The sequence below is a fragment of the Myotis davidii genome, unplaced genomic scaffold (genome assembly GCF_000327345.1).
Source record: "Myotis davidii unplaced genomic scaffold, ASM32734v1 scaffold130, whole genome shotgun sequence".
Lineage (NCBI taxonomy): Eukaryota > Metazoa > Chordata > Mammalia > Chiroptera > Vespertilionidae > Myotis > Myotis davidii.
This window is the reverse complement of record NW_006285040.1, coordinates 207,438-225,767: the sequence shown is the minus strand read 5'-3', so window position 1 is coordinate 225,767 and position 18,330 is coordinate 207,438. Positions and strand designations below refer to the sequence as shown.

The 18,330-nt window shown below is 37.0% G+C and overlaps 1 protein-coding gene across 3 annotated transcripts in view; it reads left to right on the top strand.

Annotated features, from left to right (window-relative positions):
• The window catches only part of PRR16 (proline rich 16), a 216,596-nt gene that overhangs the window by 148,027 nt on the left and 50,239 nt on the right, over window positions 1–18,330 (top strand). For 2 of the 3 annotated variants that reach the window (XM_015558440.1, XM_015558441.1), the window contains one exon: window positions 3,827–4,724. In XM_015558440.1, the coding sequence (XP_015413926.1) occupies window positions 3,827–4,582 (756 nt within the window). In that variant the 3' untranslated portion in view covers window positions 4,583–4,724. The remainder of the gene's footprint in view (window positions 1–3,826; window positions 4,725–18,330) is intronic. The other variant, XM_006755252.2, reaches the window with a different exon arrangement.

Sequence of the window (18,330 nt, the reverse complement as noted above, 5' to 3'; positions counted from 1 at the left end):
ATGGCTAAACTCCTCTCCCCTCCCCCCGCCCCCCCCCCACACACCTTTTTAAATTATAGAATAATTGAGCAATTTTTAAAAGTAACACCACCTTCACAAATAAAAAAAAAAAGTAAGAATTTGTTTTGCTCATACTTGAATTAAATAAATAACCCTCACCCAACCAGAGTAGCTCAGTTGGTTGATTGTTATTCTCTGTACCTAAGAGTTGCAGGTTCAATTCCTGATTGGGCCACATACCCAGGTTGAGGGTTCAGTCCCCGGCTGGAGCACGTGTTTCTCCCTCTCTCTTTCTCTCCTTCCTTCCTTCCCTCCCTTCTTCTACCAAGCATGTCCTCGGTGAGGTTTAAAAAAAAAGGAGAATAACTCTCCAGACAATTACTTAAGTATTTGTTGAACCCCAGTTGAGTGCCATTCACTACATTAGGCCTTTAGAATGCCATAGTAAAAATAAACAAGGTCCCTGATCTCACTGAGATTATAGTCTAGAGAGAAAACATTATTCCAATACTCATACTACTATGAACCTACAATAAAAAAAAATATGTGAATGCTTAGAATCAAATATGATTCCCTGTGAATATTTAATAAATTAACTTAACCCATAAGGAAAATTTCAGTAGGATGAAGGTTTACTTCATGAGTGACTACTGAGCTAAGATTTTTAAAATGAGTAGGAGGTAATAAGACAAAGAGGAGAGGTCAACATTTCAGAAGAAAAATAAGTATCTGCAAATTCCTGTGGCAGGAAGCAGCCTGGCAACTATGAGAGTCTAAAACAGCGGTTCTCAACCTGTGGGTCGCCGACCCCTTTGGGGGTCGAATGACCCTTTCACAGGGGTTGCCTAAGACCATCAGAAAACACATATATAATTACATGCTGTTTTTGTGATTAATCACTATGCTTTATGTTCAATTTGTAACAATGAAAATACATCCTGCATATCAGATATTTACATTATGATTCATAACAGTAGCAAAATTACAGTTATGAAGTAGCAACGAAAATAATTTTATGGTTGGGGGTCACCACAACATGAGGGACTGTATAAAGGGTCGCGGCATTAGAAAGGTTGAGAACCACTGGCCCAAAAGAAGACCAGAGAGGTTAGAGAACAGAAAGGAAAAGGGAAACTTATCAGAGTTAAGCCTATGGAGCTATTTAGGAGTGAAAGACAGAGATGTTGCTGGCTTATATGAGCTAAATAGGCCAGTTGTTATATTCTTAGAAATTTTGTGAGCCATCTATTAAATGATCATTATTGAAAACAAAGGTAGGTATATAAACTTGTTAAATAAATTACATTAAAAATAAAAGTTTTCAGATTATGCTTTTCTAAATGTATCTTTATTGTTGAAAGTATTACAGTTGTCCCCCATTGATCCCTTCTGCCACGCTCCCACCCCCTCCGCAGGCCTTCACCACACTATTTCTAATTATTCTTAATCATTTGTAATGATTTCACTACATTTTACTATTATTTGTATTCCCGAGCTTATATATATCTATTCTGTTGGCATGGTGGAAACACTTGGCAACGATGTGTTACTGAACATTTCTTTCTAGCCTCACAGTCGATGAAATTGACCCTCATGGATGTTTACACTCTGAAAACTGGCAAACTGTTCAAATCAGGATCCCCTTGCACCCTTAAGATCCATTGTTAAACACCAGCACAGCACTGAGTAAGACTATATAGGACCTTGGAGATCATGTTAAGAATTGATCTTTATCATAGGAGAAGTGAACAGGCATGAAAGATTCTAAGCAGGAGGTTGGCAAGAGCACACACTTCTATTTTTAAAAGATCACTGAGACTAGAGAAATGAAAGAGGAAGCAAGGTGACTCTGAGTGGCCTGGATGGTAAGTAATGGTGCCTCAGACTAGGATCAAAGAAATGAAAATACAAGTGAATGGATTTAAGATATATTGAAGGGTTAAAATAGAAGGATGAGCTCAGGTGGTATTAGCACGAACCAGACATGAAGAAGTAAAATCTCTATATTGTCCCTAATTTCTAGTTGGTTATGATGTTTTCATTTTGAGCCCAATCCTGCCACCATGTGTCAAAGAGCCAACTTCTCAGTTGAACAAACTGGGCCTGATTAAGAGAAAAGGGGAAAAAAAACAACAACAACAAAAAACAAAAACAAACCTACAGATACAAATATATAAATTGTACAAAAATAAATTATTTGTCATGTAATTCACAACTTGTCCATTTTCATATACTAGTATGCGTAATAGTATAGTCATGAGAATGGCCTCCAAGATCCCTGACTATGAGGAGTGGGAATGACTGAGGCCCAGCTGCCGTTCTCAGAAGTCCAGCATTTGAGTCAAGGTCATCCTCACACAAGCTGCCCCCAGGCAGTGACTGAACAGGACAGAGACCCTAAGGCAAGCCTGTCATGGGAGATGCTAGATTACTTTGCTGGGCAGCTTTAACTCCATGACTCCCCAGTGCCCCTAGGAAATCTTTCCTTAAAACTGTCTAACATGCTTCCACCCAGTTATCCTGTCTTCAGAATTACTCTCCTTTACTTGGGGTAGGGCCTATATCAGTGATGGCGAGCCTATGACACGTGTGTCAGAGGTGACACGCAAACTCATTTTTAGGTTGATTTTTCTTTGTTAAATGGCATTTAAGTATATAAAATAAACATAAAAAATATAAGTCTTTGTTTTACTATGGTTGCAAATATCAAAAAATTTCTATATGTGACACGGCACCAGAGTTAAGTTAGGGTTTTTCAAAATGCTGACACGCTGAGCTCAAAAGGTTCGCCATCACTGGCCTATATCATGGTCTGATGGTTCTGACAAACTTATTTGATTCCCTGCCTCTGCCTGTGTCTGTGGCAGCTTTTGAGTGGTGGTTGTGACTTGGGTCTCTCCCCAAGTGATAACAGTCATCTGTGAATTCTGTGTCCAAGAGAATTTTCTGGCCCCTTCCCCTACCTTGTCCTAGAGGAAGGATTTCATTGTCTGTGTCTTAGAGGTTAGGGTTGTGTTTTTTTTTGTTTTTTTTTTGTCATTTCTCTCCTTCTTAAAGCTTTAGTTTTGTAAAGAAAGGGGTCTGGGATATGGGTGGGGTTTTGAGCCTGTTTACCTAGGAGGGACTCTTTCCAGTGTCTTCCCCTGCCCTCAGTCTCCCAGGTGAGAGGCACATGAAGAAGGGACATGAGTGAGAACAAGTTGCCTTGTCTGACATGACAGCACACGCTCTGCCTTTAATCACTCATTAACATAGCTGGGGGTTTTTTTACTCACTTTGGTGGAGGCTGCCAATTTTCCTGTGATTTGCCAAAGGTGGGACAATCTTTGTGTCCTATCTATCCTAAGGGAGCTTGAAACTCCTTGCAGTTCTGTTCATTCCGTTATTTTGTGATCCTAGTTCTCTGATGGTCTAGTAAAGTTATGATTTTGAAAATTGTCTGGCTTTTTCTCATTTTTAGCATGAGATTAATGTTCTCCCATAGATTTCTATCTGCTCAGCAAATCTCCTCTTGTTTTTAAAAATCAGGACTGTTTCTGCATCAGGATTTTATCTTCGGTGGGTATAGCAGAGTTAGGGATAAAACGTATGCATAAATAGTGTATTATATTCTAGGCATGTGAAATCATGATGTTATCAGTTGCCACTCTTATGGCAGCTATTCTGTAAATTCATTGAATGAAAACATTGTGCGGTAATGGAATACACAATTCAACATTAGTCAAGTCTCCCATAGCGGATCACAGCTAGCCGGGAAGACATTGTTTCTAATATATTTTGCTTCGGGGTCCTTTTTCAACACAGTTCCCTTGTCCTTTCCAACCAGGTGGTTGACCAGATTGATACCCTGACCTCTGACCTACAGCTGGAGGATGAGATGACCGACAGCTCCAAAACGGACACCCTGAATAGTAGCTCAAGCAGCACGACAGCCTCCAGCCTAGAGAAGATCAAAGTGCAGGCCAATGCACCGCTCATTAAACCCCCAGCGCACCCATCTGCTATCCTCACGGTCCTGAGAAAGCCAAACCCTCCACCGCCTCCTCCACGGTTGACACCCGTGAAGAGTGAAGACCCCCAGAGGGTGGTGCCGGCTGTCAATCCTGTAAAGACCAATGGCACCCTTCTGCGGAATGGTGGCTTACCGGGAGCACCAAACAAAATCCCCAATGGAGACATCTGCTGCACACCCGGTAGCAATTCGGACAAGGCGCCCGTGCAGCCTCTGATGCATAGACCTGAAAAAGACAGGTGTCCCCAGGCAGGGCCTCGGGAAAGGGTTCGGTTTAATGAAAAAGTGCAGTACCATGGCTATTGCCCTGACTGTGAGACCCGGTATAACATAAAAAACCGGGAGGTCCATTTGCACAGTGAACCTGTCCAGCCGCCAGGAAAGCTTCCTCCCCAAGGCCCTCCCCGCCCTCCTCCACCGCATCTCCCTCCATTTCCACTGGAAAATGGGGGACTGGGAATAAGCCACAGTAACAGCTACCCGCCTCTCAGACCTGCAACTGTGCCTCCTCCCACTGCACCAAAACCACAGAAGACGATCTTGAGGAAATCAACCACTACAACAGTGTGATGTATGCCATTTAAAAACACTTTTTATTTTATTTTCATTTTTATATTATAAACATAATAAGTAATGCGCACTTTCTACTCAAGCAATAAAAAGCCCAAATATATTAATCCTGCATTCAGCAAAGTGGCATAAAAATCACCTGGTAAGTATGCAGTACATTATTATATCCTGGGTATACACTGTTTAAAAAGTTACATTATCAGAAACCACAGAATAATGAAAACGCTGAATATGTTTTTTCAATGGACCTGTAACAGTGGCTTGTAGTTTCAAATCATTTGATTTACTATGAGAGATGGGATTAGATTTATTTTATTCATGTGTAACTTATCTATATTAATAACATATCATACTATTAATTTTGACCTAATGCTTTTTAATAAGAAATTTTAATACTGAAGGGCTATTTTATCATTTTTTTCTAAAGATATTTGTTACTAGTTTTGCATTATTAAATTCTGAGGACAATGGCAAAAAGTTTATTTTCTATACTTCAGAGATTATTATGACCACCCCATCAGTACAATGAAGTGAATTAGTTATGCAAATAATAATAATAATAAAACCTTGAGAGTATTTGCTTAGGAAGTTTTCAATATTCAGTATTTTGGGAAGTGTCAATGAAGTACTTACTGATGGGGTGGTCATAATAATCTGGCCGGTCATCATAATCTGGCCACTCAGTGTAAACAATTAGAATTAACAATTAGAATTAAACTGTATAGGTAATGAAAGATTTGGTGCGTGGAAATATCATGCCAATAGACAGTAGATAATAGCAAAACCAAATGTTTCATGGAATAAAAATGAAGCAGTGGTGCGGTTAATCCCTTGTTAATACTCATCAAATTGGGTAGTAATACAGACAGAGTTTGAATGGAGAAGATCACAGTTAATTATGTGAGATTTTTCTAAATTAAATATCATAACCAAGTCATAAATATAACTTTACACATTTTCATATTATATATTTTGGTACCTCAAGGACCTTCTATTGACTGCCTCCTACACTGCCAACCCCTTCCACCCTTCTCACGCCCACATTTTTCCAGGACACAACTTAATCCAGTACATGGAAGTGGTGGGATGACTTGCCTCCTGTATCAGCAAGTTCTCTGTCTCCCAGAGGGAATCCCATTGATAGAAGAACTATAGGGAAAAATAAAGATGCTTCTAGAACAGGATGTTTTTAGCATTCGCCTTAAGCTGATTCCCTTGAAATATGCCAGGGGTCTTTGTTATTCACTGAAGGAAGAGGAAAATTCCTTTGCTTCTAATGGCCAATAAAGGTGTGTTTTTGTTTTGGTTTAGTCTAATTTACCACTTTAGGTCACTTATCACCCATGGACCAAGTTTACTTCCCTACTATTATGATTTGAACTTAATTGATATTTGGCCCTAGAACTAGAAATGAGTTTATTTCCCCTAAATCATGATGACAGGTGCATATCTGAACAATATTTGTCAATTAAGTGGGAAGAGTAGAGGGATTCATCTTTAGTGAAATTTTTTTTTATTGCACAACTTAATGAAGAGTACTGTGATTTTTTTGACTAGTTCACTTTTGATCTTTAAACTTTAATTTTTGTTGCTATAGAGAAAGAGTATTCAATTATATTTCCTTGTTGCCTTTTTCAAGTTATATCATGGTAATTTGGAATACTATTTTTTAAATAACTTTCTATTAAAAGATGATATAATGTTTTAGGCAGAATGACAGAAAGATAATAGGCTTTATTTTTTAAAGAAACAATTGAATGAAAACAAAGAGGACACTCAGAATGATTTTCGTTCTGTGTTTGTGGACATAAAGGTAATGTAAGTAGAATAAATGTAATTTTTCATAAAGTTACAAAACATAAAACCAATAATCAAGAAAGGCCATAATCAAAATTTGTTAATTTTATGATAAGTGTGTTTAATAAATATGAATCAGGTAAACAGATAATTGATTTATTGGATAGCAAAATAATACATTCTTAACTTTTTAATGCACCCATTTAGCTTGATAGAAATAAACCCAGGGTTTATTATCTTTCTATATTTAAATAATATTTTCAAATGTTCATCCAGTGTTAGACCTTTTGGTCTTAGAAGACATCTTTCTTCCACAGCCTATTACTGAGACCAAATAATTAACTTATAATTTCAGACATTGACTCCTTCTCGATATCTGGGAACCAATCTGAATCTCAAAATAGAGCTTCTTGTCAATCACAAATCATCCACAGAGTAGATAACTTATTTGCAATAAATCAAGTTGAATAAGTTGAATAATTCGAGCTGGTTGAGTGTGAATATTGAGCCAAAAGCCTAAACACAACCTTTGAGGTTTAAATCCATCTCTCTGCTTCAAAGTGCAGACAAAGCTCCCCCATGAAAGACCATTGTTTAAAATATGATTAGTGACATAGGCCCAAACTACAAGGTCTGTTTTTATTTAACACATTTATAAGCAACTGTTGGCCTGCGAAGCTGAGTTAAATCCCAAGCTAAAAAAAAAAGTTATAGTTATTGACCTTCTTCTCTTATTATAGTTAATCACATAATCAAGAGTTTTAGTACAGCAGTGTTAAGACTTTCTTTTGACTTTATTTGCTCTATCTGCTCCCCTTTTTTTCATTAATATATAGAATACATGAGGCCAATAAGGTATTTTTTGTTTGTTTATTTGTTTTACTGATGATTTGGTAATATTCACTGAAACAGTTATTTCATATGTATATATGCCATATTTATATATTTGTAAAACACAGAAAGCAATTAACACAGAGCATCATAATATTTGTCTGGAATCTTGTGATTGAAGTGTAAGGGACTGCAGTTTTTGCTATCAGCCAACATTGCTTTCAGAATTTAAATTCTGAACTGCAAACTCTGTGTATCATCCATTAAATTATCATAACACATGGTATATATTTCCTATTCCTGAAGATTCCAAAGTTGAAATGCTTTCCTCACATCATTAGTGGGAAGTTATTTTTTACAATATGCATTTGAACACTTTAAATTGCTTAATCCATACAAAGGACTATGGACTAACCTCCATAGTCCTTTGAAAGGGATGTTTCTGCAAAATATAAAATGGTAATACTGCTTATGACAAAATCAACTCTTAATGAAAGGCAGAATATATACTTTAAAAATGTAGCATTCATTAATTAAATTGGAATAGAAAAGGTTTTTGTCTTGTTAATTTAAACAAAGATTATCTCACTTCTGTGATGGGAGGTTGTTGTGTCCCTGCTGATGAAAGGTAAAAAGAAAATAAAAATAGACCAAAGTTCTCTTTCATCTTTTGGTAGTTTTAACAGTTATAAAAAGAAACAAAACTGGTATTTTTAGGTCATGCTTAAGCTAAATATAAAATCTGCTTAAAAATACAGGGCATACAAAAAAGAGAAATTTCCCATTTCTTTCAATGTGATATAATTATATTCATACCTCCCCTCATTAGTTTAATAATATTCTAGAAAAAATGAGTCTATTAACTGAAATGGTTTCATTAACATAAAATTCTTGTCTTTGAATTATGCCTGCATATAATTACTTAATGAATAAAGAAATAAGGCACTGCATTATATGGCTTTTTTTTGTTTTTTTGGACAAATCAGTAGTTAGTTGCTTATGGCAGCTACACAGTCTCTGAAACCTACAGGTAAGAGGTATCTCAGAGCCATCGAGTTATACCTTGTTCCCTGTAGGTTTCAGGTAAGACCTCTTACCTGTAGGTTCTAATTATAGTTCTTTGTGGATCCTCTATGAAGAAGAGCCTGAGTGGTTCCACTTGGAATTGCACCGGGAATGGTGTAATCAAGTCATAAATCACTGCCTTAACTGAATTGTTTTCCAGGGAATACATGCAAAAAAATGCATTGTCAAGCCTTGTAATTGTCCTGATTCAGTTTCGTTCTCTCAACTTCATTAGTTGTACATCTTACTATAATATGCACTCAGATTTGTAGCAAAAGATTGCATTGCAATGTACTTCAGTGATTTCTAAGTAAGGGAGTGATTTATGAGCAATAAAAATTCATATCACGTAATTGGGTAAAATATATAGACTTTGATGATTCATAGACACTATCAGATAATCACAAGATGTTTTTTGGGTCAATTTGACACTATATTTGAATTTTTAGACTAAATATTTTGGAGTTTTAGAATCATTCAAGTTTTCTGATTCTGAAGTAATGACAGTTTTGATGCTACTTTGAGGGCACACAGCAGTGTAGAACATAAAACTGCAGTTAACCATATCTTAGTGGAACCACAATTATGTAGGCTGTCATTTTATTGGACATTCTTGGATTTATCATTCTGATCTTTTGGGGAAAAACTAAAGTGGAACATACAGAAGATTTGCGTATAAACCCGCTTTAAAATGTTAGTAAATCAACAAAGAGTATAGAGTTGGTTAAAGGCCAAGGTAAAATAAGGAGGACATATTGCTTATAATTTATAACTTCTAGAGTTATCAAAAATAGGTAAGCTAATAGTAACTGCTTTATAAAACTTTATATACATTAGAGTTTCATATGAATGTATGAAATAGTTATTATTTTTATTTACAAGTGAAGAAATTTAGGACCTCAGTTTCAGTATTTTATTAAAATCAACCCTTTAAAGTGATTTGGATAGTATTTTAGTGACAGCCTGACTTCCCACAATTTTCCCCCACAACATCACCATTTAATTGTGTTCTTCATAGCACTGAACTTTGCAAAATTTTGCCTTTATTCTTAGCAGTTATTTTGACGCTTGAAGGGGGTTACTTAATGTTGTTTTGACATGCTTAATATGTTTGATCTTTGCAGAATATGAAAGTGATCTCAGGCAATTTAGCTACCACATAAAATGAATGAGCTGCTGAATAATGAAAGCCTCATTTTTCTCATGTATTGTAAGCGGCTTCACCTTTCAGTTTTTTTCCCACTGAGTTCAAAGACTGTTGATTATGTTGGTTTCTGTCCCTAAGAAGCTCTGATTTCATCGTTTTAATGCTATTTGACCCTGAATATGTCACTTCTATTACTGGTATTTCATTTTTGAATTTCATCTACTTAACATTGACCCCTACAGTTCTAAGAAAAGCAATAGATCCACTCCATGGAACCACTAAAAAGCAGTGCATTGGAGATGTCGCTAATAAAATAATTTCCATTCTTTTGTTACCAGACTATAGATATCATTTTCCATGATTTGATCATGTAGTTGTCAAACCTCCTGATCATCAAAGGGGATTTTGAACCAACTAAATAAAACAGTGTGTGCCCTCAAGTGGGTTATGGTTGGTGTTGACAAGATATGATATCTAACCCTTCTCAAGCGCTGATTTTATGCCGAACACTCTTCTACATGTTTGTATGTATTATTTTTTCTCATAACATTATTTTTCCCTTATAAGAACCCAGTGTCTTAGACTCTATTATTAATATTTACATTTGCAAATGAGGAAACTATCGCACTGGAGACCTGCTGCCCAAGGTCGCAGAGACAGAAAGTGGTCAAGCCAGAGGAGCAAGGCAGGCAGGAAGCCTCCCCGCCCAAATTCCTCACCTTTCAGAAATGCCTGGAGTTCGGCCCCTGTGTTGTGTAGGGGTCCTCTTAGAGCTGAAAGTCATTTCATTGACATTTGCCAGAAGAAGTTGTTGGAAGCTATAAAATAAGAGGAAAATAAGTGTCTTTCTGTTAAGATAAATTAGTCCATGCATGCTGAGGTAGTAGCAAGCAATCCTAGTATCTCAGAGCCATCGAGTTATACCTTGTTCCCTCGGAGTTCATCCTGAGTCCAGAGACTCTCCAGGCAGGAATCTCTCAGACAGTCGAAATTCAGGCACACAGGCTGCATTGGTTGTGTGGGACCACCCTCTGGCCCAGGGTCCTCTTCCAGGACCACCAGAATGGAGAAAGGGATGACTAGAAACTCTTACCTGTATTTTTTTTTAAATCTATTTTATTGATGTTTTTACAGGGAGGATGGGAGAGGGATAGAGAGTTAGAAACATCAATGAGAAACATCGATCAGCTGCCTCCTGCACACCCCTACTGGGGATGTGCCCGCAACCAAGGTACATGCCTTCGACCAGAATTGAACCTGGGACCCTTCAGTCTGTAGGCTGATGCTCTACCCACTGAGCCAAACTGGTTAGGGCTTACCTGTATTTTTTAACCTCAGGCCCTATATGTGCCATAGGCCAAAACTAATCATGTGACCCTGCCTATAGTCCCCATATGCCCAGAAAGAAAAGGAGATCCACATGTGGGTAAAGAGTCATACCACCACTATTTCCAAAGGTAATATTTTGGTGTGTGTATAATATGACTATATTATAGACTACTATAGCTCTAATGTTCTTCCTTTTCCCATTTCCTGCTGTTCACTTAATCTCACCATAAATTAGAATGTCATCTTATTTTTAAAAAAGATGGAGAGGAAAGGAGTGAATCTGACAACATCCCTGCTAACAAGGTAGAGGGAATTGACAGCATTTACTAAGAAGATGGATGAGTTTTATGACAGCATTTTTCTACCCTATTTGCATTCTGTCCAAGGATACACACCAACTACATTATGTAGTTCAACATTTTAGAACTGCATACTAAATTTTCATTAGTTAAATTTCTAAATAAAGAATGATAGATAAACCTAATTTGAAGACATGTACTTATTGATCCAGAGTAGTCAAAGAAATATGAAAATCTACTACAGAAATTTAGGCCCTTGATGATGTAAATTATGTGTAGTTATAATATTAATTTAGAGGGCACTGTATTAAGATAAAAGCATACATTTAAAACCAGAGTCCAGGATTTGTGTCTCAATTTTCCCAACTTCTAAGTCACCCTGGTCAAATTGCTTAATGAGTTCTGAGGCTTGCTTTAAAAGGAAGATAATGGTGCCATTCTTTCCTAGCTAATAGGGCTCTTGAGTCATTAATTATTCTCCTCCCCTTATATATTCTGAGCTCACCTAATCCTCCTTTACATGTAAGGGGCAAGGAAAGTAATAGCACGTCCCCAAATGTATGTTTAAGCCATCAGGACTATAAGCTTCAGCTATTTTATAGGCAGCCGTGGTGAAAGGTAAGGTGGATGAGGCACCATGGATAGGCAACTTCAGGATTCAACAATCTACAGCCTTCAGAGCTATTAAATAAGCAGAATCGCCACATTACAATACCTCATGCTTTGCATATATCAGAAACACCTTCGAAATTGTCCCTTATAACATCCTCTTTTTTAAATTGTTGATAGTATTACAGATGTCTCTCATTTCCCTCCTTTACCTCCCTCTTCCCAACCCCTACCCATCCCCCAGGCCTTCACCCCCACCATTGCCTGTGTCCACGGGCTATGTATATAAGTATATAAGTTCTTTGGTTTAATCTCTTCTCTTTCCCCTAAACCCCACATCAACATATGTTAGTCTGTTCCATGCCTCCATGCTTCCGGTCTTATTTTGTTGGTCTCTTATGCTAAGTGAAATAAACCAATCAGAGAAAGACAGATATCACATGATCTCACTTATTTGTGGAATTTAATGAACAAAATCATTCCTCTTGGTTGGAGCTAAGTAGACTATGTATGGCAACATAGCTAATTACTATTTAGTGTTTGTTTTATATTCAGTTATATTATTTGTTTAGGTTGAAAGCTTTTATGCTGATACGGAATGGGTTACACACACTCAGTCATATCCTGTTTCAATTAGTTGTTAAACTTCAACTCGTTTTCATCACGTCTCTCTGTGGTCACAAATATAAAAATGATGTGCATTTCCCTTACTTAACTTTGTCTTGGCCCTGTACTTGTTACCCAAATTGTCTGGTTTTACACATGTTGTTTCTACTGTAGTTAAATTGATACACTTAACCATGCTCCACTACGACCCAATTCCCTAACACTTTTCTCTGTGTTTCTCCTCTCAGGGTACCACCTACCAGCATGTTATTATAAGGCCCTAATGATTTAATGAATGTGTACATACTTTACAAACTGTAAAACCTCAAGCAAATGCAAATCATTGTAATCAGTTTATGACACTTCTTGCCAAATTACCTGTCTTCCTTGTTAATCTGGTGGGTTACTTTGTATTTGCCTAAATTATTGATAACGATATTTTATTCATCTCCTTTATAAAGTAATTAGTTTACTTAAGTTTTTTAGTTATTATTATCAAATAAGCCTACTGATTTTTTCACAACTTAGCCAGTTGATATATAGAACTCTCATTTTTTTATTTATTAAATTTTGTGAATTAGCAAGTCAGACAATGAACATGACAGATTTCTGAGGTGACTACAATAATAAGTATAGATTATTACCTGTTTTGACAGTGTAGCTTAGTTTTAATTATTTATGACTAGAGGCCCAGTGCACAAAAGTGCTGCTGAGGAGGTGGGAGGGGCTCCCGCCACAAACACTGTGCTGGCAGCTGGCAGCCTGGCTTGTGGCTGAGCAGAGCTCCCGCTGTGGGAGCACATTGACCACCAGGGGGCAGCTCCTGCATTGAGCGTCTGTCCCCTGGTGGTCAGTGTGTGTCATAGTGACCAGTCATTCTCAGTCTTTCTGCTATTAGGGTCAATTTGCATATTACCCTTTTATTATATAGGATAGAGGCCTGGTGCATGGGTGGGGGCCGGCTGGTTTGCCCTGAAGGGGGTCCTGGATCAGGGTGGGGGTCCCGCTGGGGTGCCTGGCCAGCTAGGGTGAGGGTCTGATGGCTGTTTGCAGGCTGGCCAAGCCTGTAGTGGGGACCCTCACCCCATGAGGGTGTGGCCAGTCTAGGTGAACGGCTAATGGCTGTTTGCAGGCTGGCCACAGCCCCTTCAGGGTGGGGTTCCCCGCTGGGGTGCCTGGCCAGCCAAGGTGAGTAACTGATGACTGTTTGTAGGCTGGCCACAGCCCCTTCAGTGTGGGGTCCCCACTGGGGTGCCTGGCCAGCCTAGGTGACAGGCTGATGGCTGTTTGAAGGCTGGCCAATCTCCCCAGTGTGGACCCTCACCCCATGAGGGTGTGGCCATCCTGGGTGAGGGGCTGATGGCTTTTTGCAGGCTGGCCACAGCTCCTAGCCACCCAAGCTCCCAGTAGAGGCTGGCTGAAAGCAGGTATTTGGGATTTATTTATCTTCTATAATTGAAGCTTTTTTGCCTTGAGAGGAGGCCACAGCTGGCCAGGGCAGGCAGGAAGCTTGGCTTCCTCCATCGCCGGGGCAACCAAGCCTCCTGCTTGCTCCAGCTCCATGGCTGCCAGCTGCCATCTTGGTTGGGTTAATTTGCATATAGTCACTCTGATTGGCTGGTGGGCATGGCTTGGAGCGTAGTTGAGGTGCGGTCCATTTGCATGTTTCTCTTTTATTAGATTATATAATATTTAATAGCATATGAGTAAATCCATTTAGAATATAATAGACTAATTAAATTCTAATAGTAGTAGGATCTTATAAATATTCTAAAATGCTTGTTCAAGTAAGAATTTAAATCACCAAACTTTGTTCAAACAAGAGAATGTCTATGTTTATGGTGAAAATATCATTAATTGATGAGATGGATTTAATTAATATTTTCAGAGCATTTTACCCCAAAGCAGCAGAATATACATTCTTTTCAGATGCATATGAAACATTTTCTAAGACAGACCACATTTTAGGACACAAAATAAGTCTCAATAAATTAAATAAGGCAGAAGCCATATCAAGTATCTTCTCTAACCATAATGGTAAGAAACTACAAATTAATCACAAGAAAAAAACACAAAGACATGGAAGCTAAATAATGTTAACAAACAATTAACAGTGAATGGGTTAACAATGATATCAATAAAAAAATCAAAAGACACCTTGAAACAAATGAAAATGAGAACACAACAATGCAAAACCTATGAGACACAGCGAAAGCAGTACTGAGAGAAAAATATATAGCATTATAGGCCAAACTCAAGAAACAAGAAAAATCTCAAGTAAATAATCTAACTTTACATTTAAAGGCATAGAAAAGAACAACAAAGTCCAAAGTGAGTAGAAGGAAGGAAATAATAAAGATCAGAGCAGAAATAAATGAAATACACTCTAAAAAAATAAAAATGATTAATGAAACCAAGAGCTGGTTCTTTGAAAAAATAAACAAGGTTGACAATCTCTATTCTGACTTACCAGGAAAATAAAGAGAGAGGACCCAAATAAATAAAATCAGAAATGAAAGAGAAGAAGTAATGGTAATCTGACTCCACGGAAATACCAGGGATTATAGGAAAATATAACAAATAACTGCATGCCAACAAATTGGACAATCTGGATGAAATGAATAAATTTTTAGAAATAATTTTCATAAGCTAACTCAGGGAAAATCAGAAGAGGGTAAAAGGTTGATAAATGGTGATGGAAGGAGACTGGACTTGGGGTGGTGAATACACAATGCAATATATAGATGATGCATTACAGAATTGTACACCTGAAACCTATAGAATTTTATTAACCAAAATCGCCCCTATAAATTCAATAAAAATCCTTTATTTAGTGATATTATAAATTCTGACAAAGCATTAACTATTGTTTAGCTTTAAACAAAGTCTGATGTATTTGAGTACATGTTACAGCGAGGTACCTTTCTAAAGGACTAAGAGCTGAAGTTCTTTGATCACAGTGATTTATGGCTTAAGTGTAAGTATATAAACATTTCTAATAGTCTAAAATGCTCATCTCAATTCAAACTCTTCAGGACAAAAAAGAATATTTAAATTTATTTCTTTGCCTTTTTAAAACTTCAGAGTTGTGTCAAGTAACTATGGTATTTTGTGTGATATTTGAAATACAATACTAATACTTTTTTAAATAGATTACTTTTTTCTGATTGGACTCATTATCAGTATTACAGAGAATTAATATTAAAAGTAGCTCTTGCATATGACTTCCCAATAAATCTCCTCAACACCAAAGCCCCAATTTTCAGTTTTATCTTCTGCATCTCCCTTTACCCTTTTATCCAAGTAATTTTAATTTTTGCCAAGTCTTTTTTTTTTAGAAAATCATCCCAATGACACCTTCCTCAGAGAGGCTTTTATCTCCTCAGTTTTCATGTTACATTTGACATCTGCCTGGTCACTGGACCTCTTACCTGAGATTACACTACGTCCTGCTGATATCCAACAGAGTAATTTTCTTTTCATCATTTCATCTCGATCCAGAAATTTCGAAAGCTCGGGATAATCCATTATTTAAAAATTCTTCACTCTAGGTTTAGCAGTGCTAACCAGAAACTCTTTTAAGCCTCCTTTAATAACTTCCCAATCTAGGGAAGCCAACACTGATAAGGAGGTTCCAGCCAAGTAGGCTAAATTCCTGACCTACTGACCCTCTGATATGCCCTATTTATTGCCAGTTTCTATGCATTCTCTTGGACATGTGGGCCCAGCTTGTTATGGCTTTGTAAATGTTGCTCTGAGATTTTCAGCATTTATCCAAAGCCTTTTCTAATCAATCAATCAATCACTTAATAAAAATTTAAGAAACTACAGCGGTAGAATGGGTACATCACAAATAAAAATTCAAAAAACAAACATAAAAATGTATATGAACAAAAGTATTCAACTAGTAATTAAATGTAAATTTAAGGATGTATCTTTTCTTAAATTAACAATATTACATAAAGGCAGTTATTTACCATATTTATTCCCACCAGCAAATCATAAGATGTTACAGTAGAAGACACTTATGATGATTTAATCTAGTCTTTCACTTAATAGGTTAGCAAATTGACCTCCCAGTAGGACATGTAAATTCATGCAGAGAAATGTAAGTTTCCTCACTTGATATATAGTTTATTCCTATTAACATAAAACAAGCAGTTTCCATAGCAGACAGATTGCTAATATTGATGTGTGAGAATCAGAGTTTTGGCAAAGAATCAGAGTTTTTGGCAAAGCAAGAAAACTTGTACTAATGATGTAAAGTGCTGTCACATATGCAGAAAGTGCTAGACAAAAAGGAGGAAGGGGAATGACAAGAAAATTTAAAGAAAGACATAAGCAATTAAAATCTCGTACTTAAAAATTGACATGAATACAATGGAATAAAATGAAAGCTATACACTTAATATGTGAAGGCTTAGTTGTACTTTCTACCACAGGCTAAGATTATATATAATACAACTTTTATTTTACATGTTTTTGTCTTAATTTGAAGATAAAACCATAGTTTATATAGAAAAGCCACTTTTTCATTTTGGGTCAAGGATATAGCTGGTAAGAGGAATTTCTGAGAGATAGGTCTGCCTACAAATGTTCCCTTGAGGATGAGACTTTTAGTTAGGCTTATATTTTGTCTTTTGATTGCATGCATTTAAGATCCATCTCATCCAAAGCTTTCTCCAAATCACTAGCATGATGTTGAGTCAAGAATGTGTACTTCCTACCTGGCAGGGAATACTGTCAAATTCAAGGATAAAATAAAAGAGGTAAATACAATTTTCAACTGGAATCATAGAGATAGTATTCTTCTGAAACCACCCCAAACCTGTCTCCATTTACTGAAATAAATATACTAAAATTATAGGAGTTTTCTTCCCATTGAGAAATTCTAGCTATTTTTCCATAATTATGTTCAACATTTATATCAAATTTATTTCCTAAGGCAGTGAACTGAAGTCTCACATTGTTTGATTTCCTGAAGAGTGCCTATCCTGTGAACTAAGTACAGGTCATTCTATTGTGTTTGATGAAAGCACTTTGATAGAGATGATACAGCAGCATCTCAATATGTAGTGTTGACTGAATTCACAGAGTGAACAGCCAGGTGTAAAGTGTTTCTTGATTACCATTTCCTATTTTCATAGCTTTTGCTATTGCTCTCATTTAATGCATTGCTCGTTGTATGTTTGGGGAGATTGCAGTGAGACTTGAAAAGACAATATTTATATCTTTGGTTCAGTGTGTGCGAGTTTCCTCATTGATTGTTTAAAAATGTGGCATTTACTTAGCTTACGATTATATAGGTTAGTCCTCATAAATTTCCTAATCCATGAAATGAGGGAAGGTACTCTGGATTTCTTATAAACTGCAAGCTGATATGAATAACTGCTGATTTTTTTTGATACGCATTAATCCTTTAAGGGATGGAGGAATGAAATTGGATTTGGCAGAATACACTGTAAGTCCTTGCTGAACGTCCTCATAGGTTCTTGGAAACTAGGACCTGAAGCAAAATAAAGTATAATGAAGTCAATGTTATGCTAGGCTAATAGACATAAACAAGAGTTAAGTTCCTATGGCATATTTCTGGTCACAGAAGCATCACCAAACTTATAAATAAAGACCCAAGACACTTCTAATATTAAACATTGAAATAAAGGTGACCTATATATACATTTAAGAAATATGAATAAAAACAAGAAAGACCATACTTTCCAACCCGCTTAATTCTAGTTCACAGTCCTGAGTGGCCAGATCCTATTCTGGAAGCTCAGGGAGCAGGGTGGGAACACACTCTCGACAGAATACCCTCCCATTGCAGGGCACGCTCACATCCAAGCCCACATGCTCTCAGACTGGGACAATGTAGACATGCCCAATCACCACACGTGCACATCTCTGGGATGTGGGGGAAAACCAGAGTACCTGAAGAAAACCCTCGCTGACATGGGGAAACCATGTAAACTCCACACACATAGTGGCCCTAGCAAGAAATGATTATTTTCCCTTATCATCTTTATAACGAAAGGACATTGAACATAATAAAGTTATTCAAGGACCTG